This window comes from Eptesicus fuscus, chromosome 16, assembly GCF_027574615.1.
Source record: "Eptesicus fuscus isolate TK198812 chromosome 16, DD_ASM_mEF_20220401, whole genome shotgun sequence".
Taxonomy (NCBI): Eukaryota; Metazoa; Chordata; class Mammalia; order Chiroptera; family Vespertilionidae; genus Eptesicus; species Eptesicus fuscus.
Genome location: NC_072488.1, coordinates 15,240,171 through 15,260,516, shown reverse-complemented (window position 1 = coordinate 15,260,516; position 20,346 = coordinate 15,240,171). Strand labels below are relative to the sequence as shown.

Here is a 20,346-nt window from a genome sequence, read left to right as displayed (position 1 = left end):
ATAATAAAAAAATAATAAAGTAAAAAGTACTTTATTTATAAAACCCTAAAGTGCTAAGCCAATTCAGTTGAAAAGAAAATATACTATTTTCCTTTGGAACGGTAATAAATGCTAATCAGGATACTCTGTTCTTAAAGAACTACGTGTGGAATATTTTGGTTCCAAAGAGAATTCTGCTTACTACTGTTATCATTGGGTATCTTCTAACTTCAGTCCACCTTCAATTATTTAAGTTTTAAGTTAAGACAATGAATATGAATAAAACACAGGGGGCCATTTCTAATGCCAATCTTGGCTTTCCATTGCTATCAGGATAAACTTCAAATTTTAAAATCTGGAAATCATAGCTTTCAATGATTTAGCCTGTTTCTTTTCAGTTTTATCTCTTGCTCCAGATAGGAATTCACAAGTCTAACTAGACAGGTGTACCTCATGTATGATGATTATACCACTTTCAAGTGAAAAGGCAAGACTTGTCTAGTGGTCCAGCCCAAGATTTAATAGCCCTGTAACACTTAGCAAGTTACCTGACCTGTTTCCTGATCAAATGAGAGTCATGTATAGTAGATTCAGAGTATTAGAGTAAGGCAGGATGTGCTCAATTGCCATGTTTCACTTCCTACATGAAGCCTTTGTAGATTATTGTAAACTACAGTGTCTTTTTTATGCTTACTTCGAACTTAACCATAGGATAGCCTTCATCTCGTCATCTTGCAATGTAATTTTTTAGTAACTGCACTAATGAAAAGGGTTAGATTTCCTTTACATTTTCTAAGATAGCACTGTGCTTTACACATACATAGCATGTTTTTAATAATACATAATGGGGGACTGATAAGATTTCTTCCCAAAAACTTTAAAAATAAACCTTAAATGCTTTATTTGCCTGTATTACTGTTTCAAGCATAAAAATTCATTGCCAGTTACTTATTCAGTGTCTTATAAAACAAATATTTGTTGAAAACTCCCTCTATATAAGGCTCTGGTAATAAGAGTGAATACATTGGTCCTGCTCTTAAAGAGCTTTCAGTCTAACCCTAACCAGTTTGGCTCAGTGGATAGAGCTTCAGCCTGCAGACTGAAGGGTCCCAGGTTCAATTCCGGTCAAGGGCATGTACCCTGGTTGTGGGCACATCCCCAGTAGGGGGTGTACAGGAGGCAGCTGATGGATGTTTCTAACTCTCTATCCCTCTCCCTACCTCTCTTTAAAAAAAAATCAATAAAAATATATATATATATTTTAAAAGCTTACAGTCTAGAAAGTAAGAAAGACAAGTAAGTACCCAATTTTACCATAGTCTGGTAAGGGCTATAGATATTATTGGTATAAAGCCCCACATTATCATGGAAGCATAAAGGAGGCACCTACCAGAATCCTGACACATGGCAGAAAGGCTCATGAAAGAGACTAAATAACATGTAAGGGTTATACTGATAAGGATGGGGGTTAGAGATGAATGATTCTGGCAGGTAGAATAGCAAGTAAAATTAGGTGCAGAACTGCAAGCAGCTCACTGTAGCTGGATTATAGGTGTATGAATGAATAAACAGAGGCTGTTAACAGTAAGACGCTTCACAACAGATGGCTTTGCAGGTCATGCTAAACAGTGCTTATCTTGAGGGCTATAGAAAAAAACTGAAGAACTTTAAGCAAGGGAGTGGCATAATCAAATTTTATAAATTTAACTCTGGCTGCACAGTGGTGAATGTTCTGAAGAAGAGTGCAACTGGAGGCTATCTGATCAGCCAAAAAGGTAAACGTTTACCCACTTTCTGTGTGAAAGGAGGGATTACAGGAAATTTCCAAAAGATAGAGGATGTGAACATTTTCCCCAACCATATTCATTCAAGGAAAAAATTTAATGAGTGACAATGGCTTAGGTCCTTTTCTCACATGTAGGCTACCCATAAGGGGTCCAATAATTTTTTAAATAAAATGTTTTGTACTTCTTTTGACCCTGAAGTCACAATCAACTGCTTATCTTTAGATAAAATTCAGAGTACTACATACTTGATTTCTACAAGCATGAAATGACAAATCCACCTAATAAGATTTAGCTTTAACACATCACCCGCGCCATAAGGTATTCTGGGGTTTACGATCACAGGGAAAAAAAAAGCTGCCTGCCATTCGATGCTCTACCAACACCTTGACTTTCTCCACTCACTGGCCTTCTGCAAGTTACTATCTGGTCCTCAATAAAGGCAAGTTGCAGAGTGGGTTATCGGCCTCGATACGCTCATCACCCTCTACTTATGCCATGGTTAGCGTTCCCTGCTGTAAACATCACTATGACGGTCGTTTCTGCTGTGCACTTATTTTCCGATCTTTAGTCGGTGCTGCAGTCGCTGACGTCGGCAAAGACTTATTTGTGTATGAAGGAAATCTCGGCAGGAGGAAGCCATCAACAGGCAGGAGCTGAAAGCTCGGCCTGGAGCCGCCCGGGACCACGGGGGCAAAGGAACAAGGTGAGGGAGCGCGGAGGCATCAGAGCTCTGGGGGAACTCTTTCGGGCGCCAGCCGCTTCTCCCGGGGGCCGAGCACAACTCCGACGCCCCCTCCTCCGGGCAGCTGCGGCATTTCCGGGCAGCTGCGGGACGAGAGAAGGCAAGAGGACTACCTGCAGAAACCCTCCAGCCCCTCGGCCAACTCACCATGGTAAGGAGCGGCACCGCTCCCGCCGGAAGACGCTCTGGGAGCTGGTGTTTCCCTAGAGCGGAAGGGGTGGAGCGTCAGAGCCCGATTGGCTGCAAGCGAGGCGGGGACGGAAGTGCGCGCCCTGGCTTCCGGTTCCCACACCCCCTCTTCCACGCCGCCCTGGCGTTCCGTAGAGGCGGAGGAGCCGGCTAGAGCGACTCCTAGCCTTCCAAGGAGTCGGGTGGAGGGTGAAGATCCGGAACAGCTAGGTCTCAACCTCGGGTTGCATGGGGTTGTCCTTCTGTTTAATCCCTTCAGTATGGAGTGTTTTGACTTCACTTTCATGATAGTGCCGCTTTCGAAAATTACGTGCCAGTTATTTTGTAGCATGCTCCTGGGGTAAATTCAGGTTATACTTCTTGGACAGGAATGCTACCGAGGTGATAACTGCATTTTTCTCATTAAACCCATTATTGAAATTTGGCCCATTGATAATTTTCATCATTAGATTAAGGTGACATCTGCCATATTTTTCCACTAAAAAATATCTTTCCCTTTCTAATTAATATTTTGTGGAGGTGTACTTTTTCCTTTTTCTTTTTTTTAAATAACATTCTTATGTTTTGTTGTCGTTAATCCTCACCTGAGGCTATTTTTCCATTGATGTTTAGAGAGAGTGGAAGGAAGGGGGAGAGACAGAGAGAGGGAAACATGGATGTGTGAGAGATACATCTTTTGGTTGCCTCCCCTATGTGCCCCGACTGGGGCTGGGGATTGAGCATGCAACCGAGGTGTATACCCTTGACCAGAATCCAACCCTGGATTCTTCAGTCCGTGGGAGGACGCTCTATCCACTGAGCCAAACTGGCTAGGGCTGGAGATGTACTTTGAAACCATGTATATATCTCATTCTTCTTTTTTTATAAATCCTCACTGGAGGATATTTTTTGATTGATTTTTAGAGAGTGGAAGATGGAAAGACAGAAACATCAATTGCCTCCTGCACAGCCCCAACTAGGGCACAGGCCGGAGAGGAGCCTGCAACCGAGGTATGTGCCCTTGATTGGAATCGAACCTGGGACCCTTTGGTCTTCAGGCCAACGCTCTATCCACTGAGCCAAACCGGCTAGGACAGTATCTCATTCTTCATCACACTTTCAATTTTTTTTGTATATATGTATAATTTATATAGTATTTATATAGCCACATTGACTCATGGTTTATTTTACCTGATGGATTATAATCCACTACTATAATTACTTATTTTGATGTTCAAAGTTGTCCAGTGGGAGCCATTTCAATCAATGATTCATCCTCGCCAATCTTTTTTTAAAATCCTCATCCAAGGGTATGTTTTCATTGATTTTAAAGAGAGAGGGAGAGAGATAGAAACATCCATTGGTTGCCTCCCCTCCACGCCCCACCAGAGATCAAACCCGCAATCTAAGTATGTGCCCTGACTAGAAATCAAACCCAGAACCCCTCATGCATGGGAGGATGTTCTAACCAACTGAGTCACAACAGCCAGGGTCATCCTTGCCAGTCTTTGTGAACTTCTTTTCTGGCACAAGATATCCCAAGTTCATCATGTACAGGAGCAGGCAAAAGTAGATTTACAGTTGTACATATAAAAATACAATAATAAAGACAAGAATAAACTGTTGCCCTAACCGGTTTGGCTCAGTGTATAGAGCATCGGCCTGCGGACTCAAGGGTCCCAGGTTCGATTCCGGTCAAGGGCATGTACCTTGGTTGCGGGCACATCCCCAGTAGGGGGTGTGCAGGAGGCAGCTGATGGATGTTTCTGACTCTCTCTCTCTCCCTCTCCCTTCCTCTCTGTAAAAAGTCAATAAAATGTATTAAAAATAAACTGTTTTGTATACTCACAACTGTAAACCTACTTTTGCCCATCATTTTATGTTCTCTGCCCCAACCCTGGAATTGGCCATTTCACCAAGGAACCCTGGTTCCTTTAGTGGATATTATGGGACAGAATGTTTGTGTTCCCCCTAAAAATTCATATGTTGAAGCCCTACATCCCAATGTGATTGTATTTGGACATAGGCTCTTTGGGAGACAATCAAGGTTTGATGAGGTCATGAAGATGAGACCTTCAAGGTGGTAGATTAGTGCCCTCGTCAGAGACACCAGAGAACTTGCTGACTCTCTGCCCCATGAGGACACAGCAAGAAGGTGGCAATTTGCAAGCCAATGAGAGCTCTCACCAGAAACCAAATAGGCCTTTATCTGGGATTTGCCACCATTCTGAACTGTGAAAATAAATTTGTTATTTAAGCCACCCACTCTGTGATATTTTTGTTAGGGCAGCACAAGTAGACTAAGATTTTGATAACAAGAAATGAGGTGCTGCTCTAAATGTGGCAGCTTTAGCAGACTAAGACAGTGAAGAATTTTGAAGGCAATCCATGAGAACTCAATGAAGAGAACTAGAGCATATATGTATGTGAGCATATATGTACATTCTCATGTATCTACATTTATCCACTTTTAAATGTCTTCAATCATGAATTCATACTCTTTTTTAAAAATATATCTTTTTATTGATTTCAGAGAGGAAGGGAGAGGGAGAGAGAAACATCATTGATGACTGAGAATCATGGATCAGCCGCCTCTTGCAAGCCCCCTAGTGAGGATTGAACCTGCGACCCAGGCATGTGCCCTTGACTGGAATTGAATCCGGGACCCTTCAGTCTGCAGGCCAATGCTCTATCCACTGAGCCAAACCAGCCAGGGCCTGAATTCATACTCTTAAATCAAATTTCAACCAAACCCCCAGGCCAGGTTTCATTCTAGGTTTTGCCCTTTTTGAATTCATAAGTAATAACTTTCTCCGACAGTAAGAAAAATCAAGCTCACTGTATAGCCTGGATACTGTGAAAGATTGATTTTAAACTTTGTTACAATGGGTTTCTTTCCATTTTGCCTCAAGTCCTAAAGTACAGTGCTTAGTTCTGGGTGGCTGTCCTTCCTCAGGTATGGCCCTTTGGTTTCAATGGGTTATCCCAAAGTATACACTCCTCTTAGTGGAATTTTAATTTTTATTTATTTATTTATTTATTTATTTTTGTGCACCAATGTTTATAGCAGCATTAGTCACGAAGACCAAAGTGTGGAAAAGACCCAAATGTCTACTAGCAGATGAATGGATAAACAAAATGTGGTATACATACAGTGGAACATTATAAAGCCATAGAAAGGAATGAAGTTCTGATACATGTTGCAACATGTATAGTCCTTGAAAACATGCTAAGTGAAATAAGTCAGACACAAAAGAATAAATATGGTGTGGTTCTACTTATATAACATACTTAGAACAGGCAAATTCATAGAGGTTAACAAGGCCTGGGAGTGGGGAAAAATGTAGAGTTAGTGCTTAATGGGTACAGAGTTTTTGTTCGGAATGATGAAAGTGTTTTGGGAGATAGTGGTGATGGTTGCACCACACCATGAATATAATTAAGGCTACTAAATGGTACACTTAAAAATGGCTTGCCCAGTCAGTGTGGTTCAGTGGCTGAACATCAACCCATGAACCAGGAGGTCTCGGTTTGATTCCAGGTCAGGGCACATGCCCGGGTTGCGGGCTTGACCCCCAGTGAGGGGCATGGAAGAGTCAGCCGATCAATGATTCTCTCTCATCACTGATGTTTCTATCTCTTTCTCCTTCTCCCTTCCGCTCATTACATATGTCTTGGAGCCCTCAGAAGGCTGTGGTTGGGGGGGAACTACTTCATGATTTGATTCAGCCTTTCCAGAAACCACTGAAGAAACAGGCTTGGATTTAGAGTCACCATTTTTAATATTATTTTTGGAGGTTTTTGCCTTTGTGGCCTCCAAAAAGTAGATTTGGCGCTTTATGTAAGGCTGCCTCAGGATGCTCCTTACAGAGGGTCTTTCTTCAGGCCTTTTGCTCAGCATTGTCCTTATCAGTTCTGCCAGCTCTGGGCTATAATCTTTCGGCATTGGTGGCAGCTTTCCTTCAATAATCCGATAAACTAAAGAATTCATGTCTTTTGCATTGAAAGCATGTTTTAGGGTGGCCATTTCATAAGCATAGCATCCCAGAGCCCAAACATCAGACTTATAGTTGTAGGGTTTGTTTGAGAACAATTCAGGGCTCATATAGTAGGGTGTGCCAATGAGGGTGCTAGCCATATCACAGTGGTTCTCTAACACTCGGGCAATTCCTAGGTCACCCACTTTGATGATGTTTGTTCTCGTTAGGAAGACATTTTGAGTTTTCAGATCTCGGTGAAGGATGTGTTTTTCATGTAAATACTGCAGAGCCATGGCGATCTGAACAAACCACTCCACCACCTGACTTTCAGGCAGAAGCTGCCCTTTCTGCTCCTTGAGCTTTCGGTACAGATCACCTCCTTCGCAGAAGCCCATGACGATGTACAGCAGACCATCCCCTCCCTCCCAGGACTCCTTGTAGGTGATAATATTGGGATGCTTCAGCTGGGACAAGAGCTGGGCTTCTTGTTCAGCAGCTCGCCGCTCTCGGCTGGAGGCATTTCGCAGGTTCAGTTTTTTTTTTTTTTTTTTTAATTTCTTTATTGATTAAGGTGTCACATATTTGTCCTCATCCCCCCATTCCCATCCCACCCCCCTTCCCACGCATGCCCCCATCCCCTGTTGAACTTAACCGTTGGATAGGCTTATATGCATGCATACAGGTCCTTTGGTTGAACTCTCCCCCTCCCCCCCACCCTCCCCCTTCCCTCCCCTATCCTCCCTCTGAGGCCCGATAGTCCGATCGATGCCTCCTTGCTTCTGGTTCTGTTCTTGTTCATCAGTCTATGTTGTTCATCATTTCCTCTAGATGAACGAGATCAAATGTCACTAGATATATACTAATAAGAACTGAATGTGAGATGAGCAATAATAGTTATGCTGACAGGCAAATGAATCAATCTGTAGCGAGCTTCCCCCTGGACCAACAGTTCTTTTGAGACCCAATTTCGATGTCCAGTAGTTCCTTATGTGTACATGTCAACACTGACCCCTCAGCTCTGGATGGTGGACAAATGGTGGTAATGGAGGTCCGACTCCCTCTGGTTTGGTCTCGGCCAAACCCAGGGGCACGGCGTCACCTGGACTAAGGGGCACGTGGCCTCACCCATACCCAAGGGGCGCGTGGTCTCACCCGGGCCTGGGACCCAGCCTCACCCGGATGGATCCAGGGGCGCACGGCCTCACCCGGACCCAGGATCTTTTTTTGATGACATACTGCCTGCCGTCCCGCCGGTGCCTCACGAGCGTAGGCGGCCAGGGGCATGTTCCCGGCGCGGGGCAAAAGTTGGGGTGCGGCGCGGCAGCGGGCCACAGCGAAGGGCCCAGCTCATGCCCGAGAAGCTGCCGGGCCGGAGGCTGCCGAGAGGGCCCGGCTGGGGCACGAGCGCAAAGGCCCGGCCCACGGAGACGCCGCTGCCATAGCGATCCCTGCCGGCGCCGCTCTGCGCATCCTCTTAGTGGAATTTTAATTTCAAACTGTATTACCCCAGCAGTTGCTACCTCTACTCAGTTCCTCAAATTCGACTATTGCTTTCTGCTGGGTTCCTAGGAATATTACACTGCACAAGTGATACCCAGAATGGCAAGCTGGATTCCAGGTTCTTGTCCTACAAAGTGTGAAGAATAAACAATCTTGGGGGGCCAGCGCTGGAGGGAGCGAAGCACTGAGGGCAGCAAGAGGCAGCACCGAGGCTTCCTCCTCCTCGCCTTCCTCACCCTGCTGGCGCTCACCTCCGCGGTGGCCAAAAAGAAAGACAAAGTGAAGAAGGGTGGCCCGGGGAGCGAATGCGCAGAGTGGACCTGGGAGCCCTGCACCCCTAGCAGCAAGGACTGCGGGGCGGGTTTCCGCGAAGGTACCTGCGGGGCCCAGACTCAGCGCATCAGGTGCAGGGTGCCATGTATGCAGGGTGCCATGTAACTGGAAGGAGGAGTTTGGAGCCTAACGCAAGTACAAGTTTGAGAGCTGGGGGTCGTGTGATGGGAGCTCGGGCATGAAAGCCTGCCAAGGCACCCTGAAGAAGGCGCGGTACAATGCCCAGTGCCAGGAGACCATCCGCATAACCAAACCCTGTACCCCCAAGACCAAAGCCAAGGCCAAAGCCAAGAAATGGAAGGGAAAGGACTAGAGGCCAGGCCTGAATGCCAAAGAGCCCCTGGCCCACGTCCTCCCTCCCCCGGCCCCAGTGTAACCCACCAGTGCCTTTTGTGACTCTTCAGCTTTATCAATCATGCCCTGCCCTTTCCCTTCCTCTCCCCCACCCCCCACGTGCCCAAAGTGGAGGGACAAGGGATTCTGGCAGCTTGAGCTCCCCCCCCCCCCCCGCGCCAAAGGAATTTGATTCCCATTCCCATTGTTCTTACCCACAATTATGCCATTGCTAAAAAACAAATAAAACTCATTTTCTCCCAATAAAAGCTTTTTTTTTTTAATTTAAAAAAACCCAATCTTGGACTAAAAGATTTTTAGCAAAAGCATGGAAACTTATTGCAGGCATATAAAATCTCCCCCTTGGGGAACGGTCCGCAAGTGGGAAAAAGACCCAGTGAGTCTCTTTGTCTAAGGGTTTATAAATGCTGACAGCATCTTCGTACATGCTTTCTAACTGGACCCTTCCTCATTTTATGGCGCCTCGTGTTTTCCCCTAATTGGCCAATTTCCCCCTTTCCCCTGTCAAATATCAGTTTCCAAGTTTCAAAGCTCACCAGGTGCTCACCCTTCCTCTTGTAAGATAAACACTGTAGTGGTATTGGAGCTGGCTCCAACCTTCAGTCCTTCACGTGTGCATTCCTTTCCCATGACTCTTCCCTAACTGCTTCTCCTATCTCCAAATCCTTTCACAAGTACAATTTGAAAGGAATCTGTAAACAGATTTTAGGGCGTATATGTTTGAAGCTCTCTCCTTTTCAAGATCTCCTTCCTAATTTCCAGCTGTTCTAGAAGACCCTAAGGATCCCTCAGCTGAGCAAGACTGTCACATTCTATTTCCAAGCACACTGCACAAACTGGAAATTTCCCTCTGGGTAAAAGCTAGTATATTAGTTTGTGCAGTTGATGCCTATTTGCTCTCTAGTCTTCTAATCGTTTTTATAGTTTATTCAAAGTTTACAATTGCTGGCAAGAGAGTTAATCCAATACAAGCTACTCCTTCATTACTAGACTGAAACCTCTGAAATCTAAAAGTTTCAAATAAAAAAATTAAAGGCAAAATAAAGTTTGTAATTTATTTCAAGTCCATTAGGATAAACGCCACTTTATGCAATCAAACCTTTTAATGTATTTCTTGTGAAGAAAAGTACAAAATACCAGATTAAATAAGAAACCAGCATTTAAAGGAAAATCCTTTGACTTATAGTCCAAAACCAAACTGTAATTCATTCTACCAAAAGAACTAGTTTTTTGGTACAAGATATAAAGAATTTTACACTATAAAAAAGGCTAGTATATATTTACTTAAATTAGAATTCTAGCATCTGCTTTTCCTCCAATTATTTCCAAGCACAAAGCATTATGCAATTCAGAAATCCGATAACCTCAATGGGCAAATTGTCTTAGAATAAGCTTTTACACTTAAGATATCTTGAAAGATAGTATTCTTTCCCTTGGCTTAGAGTCCAGTACCTCAATAGGTCCTTTTTTTCTTTTTAATGATCTATTTCTTTAAAAAAAAAATGTTTTTATTGATTTCAGAGAGAGGAAGGGAGAGGGAAAAATAGAAACATCAATGATGAGAAAGAATCATCAATCAGCACCTCCTGCACGACTACCCCCATTGGGGATGGAGCCCACAACTCAGGCGTGTGACCTCCTGGTTCATGGGTCGACATTCAATCACTGAGTCACACTGGCCGGGCATCAATAAGTTTTAATTTAGCTTACAAAACTCTGCCTTATTAACATGAAGAGCACATATAATTTAATGTTAAGCATTACCTTTTAGAAAGTAATGTGACACAGAGTTCAATGCAAAATCTAAAAGGTACAATCTAAGTCTAATAACAATTTTAAAAATCTCAGCAACTTTTATGTTAAAAAAGACCAAACCAACCCCTTATACCTTCTACCATTATCATTATTCTATTTTCACAGTCCTTCTATGAAAGAAACACAGCTTAAAATAAAACTTGGTCAAATTTTACCAAGAGCAAGAGTAAAACTAAGAAGAATGTTAAAAAAAAAAAAAAAGAATGTATATCTTCATTATAAAATTCTTATCTAGCAGGGGCAAGGTTTTAATTTGTTCTCTCAAAACCAGAGATATTTTTCCTAAATGAAAATCTTTGTTCCTACTATAAAACTATTCTTTCCACCCACAACATTTTACATAAAAGCACCAAAGAAAATTTCTGTAAACAAACTTTTAACCAGTAAACTAAGGGCAAATATCTATTTGCCTTTATTACAATATTTAAAAGGTCATAATACGAGTCTCTACTTCCTACAATGACATTTTTATAGTAAAAATTCAGGCATACTTATACAAACAAGAAATGGAATTACTGTACATTTTGGGGGAACAAAAGGCAGATTAACAGACTACAACTTGTTTGTTAACAAAGTGAGCACAAGAAACCTATAAAATGTATGCAATTTATAAAAATTCAGTAAGTTTTAAAGTTTCATTGTTGGGATTAATAATTATAAACAATAAAAGATGGTAGATCCATTGACTTAACATTATCCTGTAAGAAGTAAGTAATAATCAATAAATTAGGAATACCTTAGCTCCCAGTACTTCCCTCCTCTCCCACAGGAACCACTTTTACAGCTGTTAAAATTGGCTTTCTTAAGAATTAGGATAATTCTAGCAGGAAATAAATTCCATTAGCAATAAGTTAACAGTCTACAATAGATTTCTGGCAAATATATTAGAAAAAAAGTACTGTGGTCACACAAGGATTGATCTACATGTTGCATGACAGAGTGACGCAAAATTTGCAAATTTCTCCTCTTTTATTAGACTTATTTTGTTGCCATCATATTGCTTTATAAATTGGTAGAAAGGTACTAGAAAACTAAAAAAGTGAAAAGAACACAATTGTTTAATGTCAGTAGATTTATGGAGAAAAAGCCTTCAAAATCCTTTTTTCCTATTTCTGTTACACAGAAGAAAGTTTCATTTGGCACACAATTTGTAAAAAGAAAAGGAAAAAAAAATGTTTGGCATTCCAATCACCTATAGTAAAGACAACAGGAGAGGAAAATGGAAAAATTACTATTTTAAAAAAAGACATCAGAAGACAACCAACGGCTGTTGTGTCTTTCACCCTTTACTGTCTCTGAATACTTTCATCTGCAACACAGTATATAAATTATTATTTACATTCTGATTAAATTGGTAAAGAAGACCAGAACCAGTGTTTATTGAGCTCTAACTTACACTGCCCATCGGGATAGCCATTACTATCAAGGCAAGAAGGCCTGAAACAAAATATTCCATTTGCATTGTATATTTTATTTAAATTTGTTTTATGGTTTATCTTCTGGGATGCATAAATAATTATAAGACTCTAAAAAGTCCTGTAAACTTAGGCTGAGTTTCTGTAGCTGATAACTACTCACTGAAGATGGTGTTTCTCTCTTGAAAAGAAAATGTTCTGCAGGCTTACAAAGGTATTTGCTTAAACAGTGGTATCTCCGAAGACCTTGTTCCAACGTATGTATGCTTCTAAGGTTTGAGGGCCCACGCTGCGTTTTATCTTTTTCAAGGATTCAGTGAAGTCAGATAATCGTATATTTCTCATCTAGATTTTTAAAAAGCACATGAAAATACAAATGATGAACACATACAGTAGTTAGCCCCAAAATGGATCAAATGATGCTGTTTATTAATGTTAGAAACATATGTAGATGAATTTTTTAAAAATATATATATTTATTGATTTCAGAGAGGAAAGGAAAGACAGACAGAAACATCAATGATGAGAGAGAATCATTGATTGGCTGCCTCCTGCACGCCCCCTACTGGGGAGAGAGCCTGCAACCAAGCATGTGCTCTTGATTGGAATCGAACCTGGGAACTTTCAGTCCGCAGGCCGACACTCTATCCACTGAGCCAAACCAGCTAGGGCAGTAGATGAATTCTTTAAAATCATGCCAATCATCTTATTTTACATATAGGTGGGGCAAAAGTAGGTTTATAGTTGTAAGTATGGGACACATAGAGTTTATTCTTATATTATTATTTATTAACTAGAGGCCCGATGCACGAAATTCGTGCAAGGGGCATGGCCCTCACAGCTGCGGTGGCCTGCCTTGGCCCTTGCAGCCCCAGCTTCATCTGGAAGGTTGTCCGGAAGGTTGTTGACTGTCTGGTCTAATTAGCATATTACACTTTTATTATTATAGACTAGAGGCCTTGTGCATGAATTTGTGCACGGGTGGGGTTCCTCGGTCTGGCTGCCGATTGAGGCCATCCAGCCGGGGGTAGGGGAGAGAGAGGGACCACAGGAGGTTGGCTGTGGGAGCGCACTGATCACTAGGGGGCAGCTCCTGCACTGAGTGTCTGTCCCCTGGTGGTCAGTGCATGTCATAGCTACCGGCCAGTTGTCTGGTCATAACAGTTGCTTAGGCATATATATATATATATATATATATATATATATATATATATATATATATATATAAATGGTTGTATTATTTCCAATATGAACAACGGTAAACTTACTTTTGCCCCATCTTGTATATTAGATAAGATTGCTATATAAGAAATCTTATAAAAATGCTATACTAATATACTTTTATTACATATGTTTTGTTTCTTAGGTATTAACATTTTAAATCATATTTTCCCATTATCAAAACAAGACACACTCATTAGAGATAATTTGACAAAATATAGACAAGAAAAAGAACCACTCACTCACAGTTCCACCATTAGATAGACAACTACTCCTTATCTCCTTCCAATTTTTTCTGTTTATAGATTCATAGAATTTTACATTCTCAAGTCTCACTATATACTCTATTCATGCTAGGTTTATTAGAAAGGAAAGGGAGGTTTATAAGAAGCATGTAGGACTTTTAACCAAATGTGGGTTTTTTTGTTTTTTTTTAATAATATATTTTTATTTATTTCAGAGAGAAAGGGATAGGGAAGGAGAAATAGAAACATCAATGATGAGAGGGAATCATTGATTGGCTGCCTCCTGAACACCCCCCAATGGGGATTGAGCCAGCAACCCAGGCATATGCCCTTGACTGGAATAGAACCCAGATCCTTCAGTCCACAGTCTGATGCTCTATCCACTAAGCCAAACCAACTAGGGCTAAGCAAATGTTGTTTTTAACTACAATATGTATGATGCTTGTATCTGAAATATTCTAACATTAATACTGCTTATAATGCATTTTAAAATATATATTTTTATTGATTTCAGAGAGGTAGGGAGAGAGACAGAAACATCGGTAATGAGAATCATTGATTGGCTGCCTCCTGCACGTCCCCTACTGGGGATTGAGCCCACAGCCTCGGGCATGTGCCCTTGACTGGAACCGAACCTGGGACCTTTCAGTCCACAGGACGACGCTCTATCCACTGAACCAAACCAGCTAGGGCTGTAATGCATTTTTATATTAATGTGGTCTTATTGCTGACACTATAACTGGCTTTAAGAATGTAGAATAAAATAATGCTGAGTTCAAAAATACCTATATTTACCTAAGGATTTTCAAAAGGCGAAATGGAATTGGGTACAAAATGACTAGTATTAAAAACTGTCAGTAGCCCTGGCTGGCGAATTCAGTTGTACACTAATAAGTGGGGGGTTTGAGTCCTAGTCGGCAACCAATCCATGTTTCTCTTTCTCTCTCCCTTTCTCTCAAAATCAATTAAAAAAAAAAAAAACCACCAAAAAAATCCTTAGGTGCAGATTAAACAATTGTTACTTGTAGATACACCAATATTTTGCCCCAAAAGAAGTTCAAGAATTTGAGACAAAACTTGAAAAAAATGATATTCATCTAATAGTCGTCTTCTTTCTATTACTCTTATGAAACCCAGTCTAACTACTTGACATCCTTTCTGGTATCTCCAAGAGCACAGAATAAGAAAATCACCTATACTTGTAACTTGTAGCCTAATCTGAAATATCTTAGTCAAAAAAGAAAAAGGGTCTATTATTACCTCGTAATCACTATATAAACCCTACATGTTTCTTATTTAACTGTGAAACATACACTGGCTCTTCCCAAAGTCCAAAGGGAAGAAAAATGATGAATGTAATATGGATATTATCTATGATATTTGCTGAATATAATTTGTTATATAAATTAAGGTTTTATTTATTTATTTTATTTTTAAAAAATATATATTTTATTGATTTTTTACAGAGAGGAAGGGAGAGGGATAGAGAGCTAGAAACATTGATGAGAGAGAAACATCGACCAGCTGCCTCCTGCACATCCACTACTGGGGATGTGCCCGCAACCAATGTACATGCCCTTGACTGGAATCGAACCTGGGACCTTTCAGTCCGCAGGCCGATGGCTTTATCCACTGAGCCAAACCGGTTCCGGATGTTTATTTTTAAATATATTTTTATTAATTTCAGAGAGGAAGGAAGAGGGAGAGAGAGATAGAAACATCAATGATGAGAGAGAATTGCCCACAACCTGGGCATGTGCCCTTGACCGGAATCGAATCTGGAACCCTTTAGTTCACAGATCAACGCTCTATCCACTGAGCCAAACCAGCTAGGGCTAAATTAAGGTTTTAAAAGCTTTTGATGAAATTCTAATTTAAGTGTATAATTTGGTGTATGTAAACATACATCTATGTATGGTAATTTAAAGTTAGTAAAGAGACTAATGTTTACAACAGGAAAAAGCAACTTTGCTTGTTCAACAAAGAGGGAAAATAAATAACAAAGATACCTTTTTGTTTGTTTCTTTCTTTTCACTGATTCCAGAGAGAGGAAGGGCAGGGCGGGTTGGGGGGGGGGTGGGGGGAGCGGTTGGAAGAAGAGAAAAATATTGAAGTGAGAGAGAAACATGGATCAGTTGCCTACTACACATGCCCTGACCAGGGCCTGGGTAAATACTCACTCGAGAATATTTTTTTCCCATTGATTTTTAGAGTGGAAGGGAGCAGGAGAGACAGAGAGAGAGAAATATTGAAGTGAGAGAGACACATCGACTGGTTGTTTCCTGCATGTGCCCATGGGAATGCAGCCTACAACTGAGGTATGTGTCCTTGGCTGGAACTGAACCCTTGACCCTTAGGTGAGAGGGCTGACACTCTAACTACTGAGACACACTGGCCAGGACATGGTATTTTAAAAATATATGTGTTTTCAGGCTCTTGTATTAACACAGCACTAATAAAAACCAAGATAGTATGTTTAAAAAAAAAAAAAAAGAACTGACATTTTTATTATATTGAATCTTCAAATCCAAAGATGTGGTATATCCTCCCATTTATTTATTAAAATCTTTTAAAATGTTTTTCAATATAATTTTTTCAGGAAAAGACTTGTAAATCTTTTAAAATATATATATTTTTAATTAATTTTACAGAGAAAGGAAGGGAGAGGGAGGGAGAGAGAAACATGGATCTGAGAGAAACATCAATCAGTTGCCTCCCTCATGTGCCCTGACCCGGGGATTGAACTCTCAATCTGGGTATGTGTCCTGACAGAGAATCAAACTGGCAATGGAATGATGCTCAACCAATTGAGCCACACCAGCCAAGCAAGATATCTTTTAAAATATTCATCATTGGTACTTTACATTTTTGCTACTGATAAAATAAATGGTATCTTTTCTTTAAAAAAAAAAGTTCCACGTTCTGTTTCCTCCTGGTATAGTCATGCCTTTCAGAGTTGTCCTACTTTGAGGCAAAGGGGCCTGGCCTTCATACCCCACATCAACCAGGCATTGGATAAGGGTTGCCCTCAGGTACTGAGTATGACCCTGAGTGAAGAGTCTTTTGGCCTGAAGGCAATGCCAGGAGAGTGATTCAATTGAGAGCTGTCAGCTGCCAACCTTTCCACCAGCTAAGAAGACTCCACAGTCCTGAAGGGAAATCTTGGCAGAGTATCACAGCAACCACTAAATGCCTTTGAAGGGGTTAAGGAAGTTCTTCTTTATTCTTAGTTTTCTTAAAAGGTCCTGTTTTGGTAAAAGGAGAGTTACCCAGCTGTATTATGTGGGGAATTGGATCTGGTGTCTAATTGCTTCTTAAATAGACTTTCAACTAATCCTATTTCACTCTCACCTTTACCCCAGTTTCAGAACTGTCTGTTGTCCTCAAACCTGAACTTTACGGTGGCTTTGCAGGACAGACTGACTTTTTAGATTTTGCTCACTGCCAGCAAAGAAGATTTCTATACACAGAGTTTTAATATTCTTCTTCATGAAAATGACCAGGGTTTGACCTGGCAGGGTGGCTCATTTGGCTGAAGCATCATCCATACATCGAAAGGTCCAGGTTCGATCCCTAGTTGGGATGCATACAGGAAGGCAGCTGAGCGATGTTGCCCTCTCACATCGATGTTTTTCCCTCTCTCCCTTCCTCTCTCTGTCTAAAATCAATAAGAATGTCCTTGGGTGAGGATTAAAAAAAAAAAAAAAGAACCAGAGTTGCTGATTCCATGTCTTTGGAGAGGCAAATTTAAGATATGCCTTGCCCACAGAAAGCAAAAGTGCTTTTCAAAATTCTGAAGTAGTGCTGAGAGGGTTCATTCTATCTAATAAAAGAGTAATATGCAAACTAACCATCACTCCACCACACCCACAAGCCAATCAGGAGTGAGTATGCAAATTAACCCAACCAAGATGGCTGCGGCCATGGAGTGAGCAGGAGGCTTGGGTTTCCCCGGCAATGGAGGAAGCCAAGCTTTCCGCACACCCTGGCCGGCCCAGGCCTCCGCTCAAGGCTACAAAGTTTCAATTATAGAAGGTAAACAAATCCCAACAAAAATGGCTACAGCCACAGAGCAAGCAGGAGGCTTGGCTCCGCTCAAGGCTACAAAGTTTCAATTATAGAAGATAAATAAATTCCAGATACCAGGGCCTCCGCTTAGGTCTCCGGGGGGCGTGGCTGGCCTGCAAACCACCACAGGCCCCTCACCCAGGCCACCCCACACACCAAGGGAACCCCCACCCTGATCCGGGACACCCTTCAGGGAAAACCAGCTGGCCCGCACCCGCGCACCAGGCCTCTATCCTATCTAATAAAAGAGTAATATGCAAATTGACCATCACTCCAACACACAAGATGGCTGCCCCCATGTGGTCAAAGATGGCTGCTCCCATGTGGACACAAGATGGCCAACAGGGGAGGGCAGTTAGGAGTTAACAGGCCTGCAGGGGAGGGCAGTTGTGGGCATCAGGCCAGCAGGAGAGGGCAGTTAGGAGGGACCAGGCCTGCAAGGGAGGGCAGTTGGGGGCGATCAAGCTTACAGGGGAAAGCAGTTAGGAGTGACCAGGTCAGCAGAGGAGGGAAGTAGGGGGCGACCAGGCCTGCAGGGAAGGGCAGTTGGCGGGGACCCAGACCTGCAGGGGAGAGCAGTTGAGGGGACCAGGCCTGCAGGGGAGGGCAGTTAGGGGCAAACAGGCTGGCAGGGGAGCAGTTAGGCATCAATCAGGCTGGCAAGGGAGTGGTTAGGGCAGTGATGGCGAACCTATGACACACGTGTCAGCACTGACACGTGTAGCCATTTCTGATGACACGCGGCTGCATGCCGAGGATGAAACATTTGCTGCTCCTGAGGATGAAACATTTGCGACTAGAGTCTTGGAGTTAGTTTTTTCCTCAAAGTGACACACTACCCGAGTTATGCTCAGTTTTTTGGCGAAGTTTGACACACCAAGCTCAAAAGGTTGCCCATCACTGGGTTAGGGGGTGATCAGGCTGGCAGGCCGAAGTGGTTAGGGGCAATCAGGAAGGCAGGCAGGTGAGCAGTTGAGAGCCAGCAGTCCTGGATTGTGAGAGGGATGTCCGACTGCCCGTTTAGGCCCGATCCTACCTGGTAGGATCGGGCCTAAACGGGCAGTCGGACATCCCTTGAGGGGTCCCAGATTGGAGAGGGTGCAGGCTGGGCTGAGGGACACACACCCCCATGCATGAATTTTGTGCACCGGGTCTCTAGTCTTCATATAAAAACAGATTTCACTGGCCAAGTGTGACCCTTTAAACATAAAAAAAAATTATAATTGATTTACACATGTGGTGGGCATCTTCTGATGATTTCCACCTCTTATTATATGCCTTTGTGAAATCCCTTCCCTGAATGTAAACTGACCTCATAATAGAAGACTACAGCCCTAGCTGGTTTGGCTCAGTGGATAGAGCGTTGGCCTGTGGACTGAAGGATCCTGTGTTTGATTCCGGTCAAGGGCCCAAGCCCAGATTGTGGGCTCAATCCCTAGTAGGGGGTGTGCAGGAGGCAGCCAATCAATGATTCTTTCTCATCATTGATGTTTCTCTCTCTCCTTTCCTCTCTGAAACCAGTAAAAGTATATTAAAAAAAAAAAAAAAGGAATAGAAGACTACAGCAAAAGTGATGGAATTTCACCTTCAGGATTAAGTATAAAGACTATGGCTTCCATCTTTCTGGCACTCTTTCTTGTCTTCCTGACTTGCTTACTTTGATGAAGCAAACTACTATGTTGGAGAGGAGTATGTAACAAGGAAGTGAAGACAGCCTTCAGCCAATAGCCAGAGAAAACTGAGGCTGTCAGCCCAACAACCCATGAGCAGAAATGAATCTGGCAAAGAATCACATGAGTGAGCTTTGAAGCAGATCTTTCCCCAGTTGAGCCTTGCAATGATTATACTGCCAGCCAACATCTTGCTTCCAGCTTTGTAAGAGACTATGGGCCAACACTTTGCTCCCTGTTGAGAGAGATTGAATCAGATGACTCAGCTAAGCTGCACCCATATTCCTGACTCTGTGAAAATGTGAGGTAATAAATGTTTTAAGCTGCTAAGTTTTCGGGTAAATTTTTGTTATCCTATCCTATCTAATAAAAGAGTAATATGCAAGTTGACTGTCACTCCAATGCACAAGATGGCTGCCCCCATGTGGACAAAAGATGGCTGCCACAAGATGGCCAGCAGGGGAGGGACCAGGCCTGCAAGAGAGGGCAGTTGGGGGCGATCAAGCCTGCAGGGGAGGGCAGTTAGGGGTAACCAGGTCGGCATAGGAGGGAAGTTGGGGGCGACTGGGCCTGCAGGGAAGGGCAGTTGGGGGGGACCCAGGCCTGCAGGGGAGGGCAGTTGGGTGGAACCAGGCCTGCAGGGGAGGGCAGTTAGGGGCAATCGGGCTGGCAGGGGAGCAGTTAGGAATCAATCAGGCTGGCAGGGGAGTGGTTAGGGGATGATCAGGCTGGCAGGCAGAAACGGTTAGGGGCAATCAGGAAGGCAGGCAGGTGAGCAGTTGGGAGCAGTCCTGGATTGTGAGAGGTATGTCCGACTGCCCGTTTAGGCCCAATCCTACCGGGATCGGGCCTAAACGGGCAGTCGGACATCCCTTCAGGGGTCCCAGATTGGAGAGGGTGCAGACTGGGCTGAGGGACACCCCCACCCTGTGCATGAATTTCATGCACCAGGCCTCTAGTCCTATATAATAAAAGCCTAATATGCAAATTGTCCCCTTGACCGGGAGTTCGACCAGGGGGTGGGGCCGGTCAGCCAACAGCCCTAGGCCCCTACCCCCAGCTGGTCCCA

General features: G+C 42.9%; 3 protein-coding genes and 1 pseudogene across 7 annotated transcripts in view; 1 reads left to right on the top strand and 3 right to left on the bottom strand.

The window, feature by feature from the left end:
- SLC30A6 (solute carrier family 30 member 6) overlaps positions 1–2,706 on the bottom strand; it is a 37,130-nt gene extending 34,424 nt beyond the window's left edge. For all 3 annotated transcript variants that reach the window (XR_008558497.1, XR_008558496.1, XM_008162256.3), the window contains exon 1: positions 2,656–2,706. Coding sequence is in view for 1 of the 3 variants with exons in the window: in XM_008162256.3 (XP_008160478.2) it covers positions 2,656–2,658 (3 nt within the window). In the remaining 2 variants the exon portion in view is untranslated. The remainder of the gene's footprint in view (positions 1–2,655) is intronic.
- Positions 2,707–5,991: 3,285 nt separating this feature from the next.
- On the bottom strand, positions 5,992–7,192 carry LOC129151912 (serine/threonine-protein kinase Nek4-like; the record flags this gene model as incomplete). Its single annotated transcript, XM_054728522.1, has 2 exons — positions 5,992–6,001; positions 6,309–7,192. Coding segments are annotated over 2 exons (894 nt in total), but the record flags the coding sequence as incomplete, so codon positions are not given.
- Positions 7,193–7,938: 746 nt separating this feature from the next.
- On the top strand, positions 7,939–8,900 carry LOC103283133 (midkine-like; annotated as a pseudogene).
- Positions 8,901–11,229: 2,329 nt separating this feature from the next.
- The window catches only part of SPAST (spastin), a 48,959-nt gene continuing 39,842 nt past the window's right edge, over positions 11,230–20,346 (bottom strand). For 2 of the 3 annotated variants that reach the window (XM_008162259.3, XM_028140147.2), the window contains exon 17: positions 11,230–12,418. In XM_008162259.3, the coding sequence (XP_008160481.2) occupies positions 12,296–12,418 (123 nt within the window). In that variant the 3' untranslated portion in view covers positions 11,230–12,295. Of the gene's footprint in view, positions 12,419–16,161; positions 16,785–20,346 lie in introns of those variants that run through there. The other variant, XM_054728359.1, reaches the window with a different exon arrangement.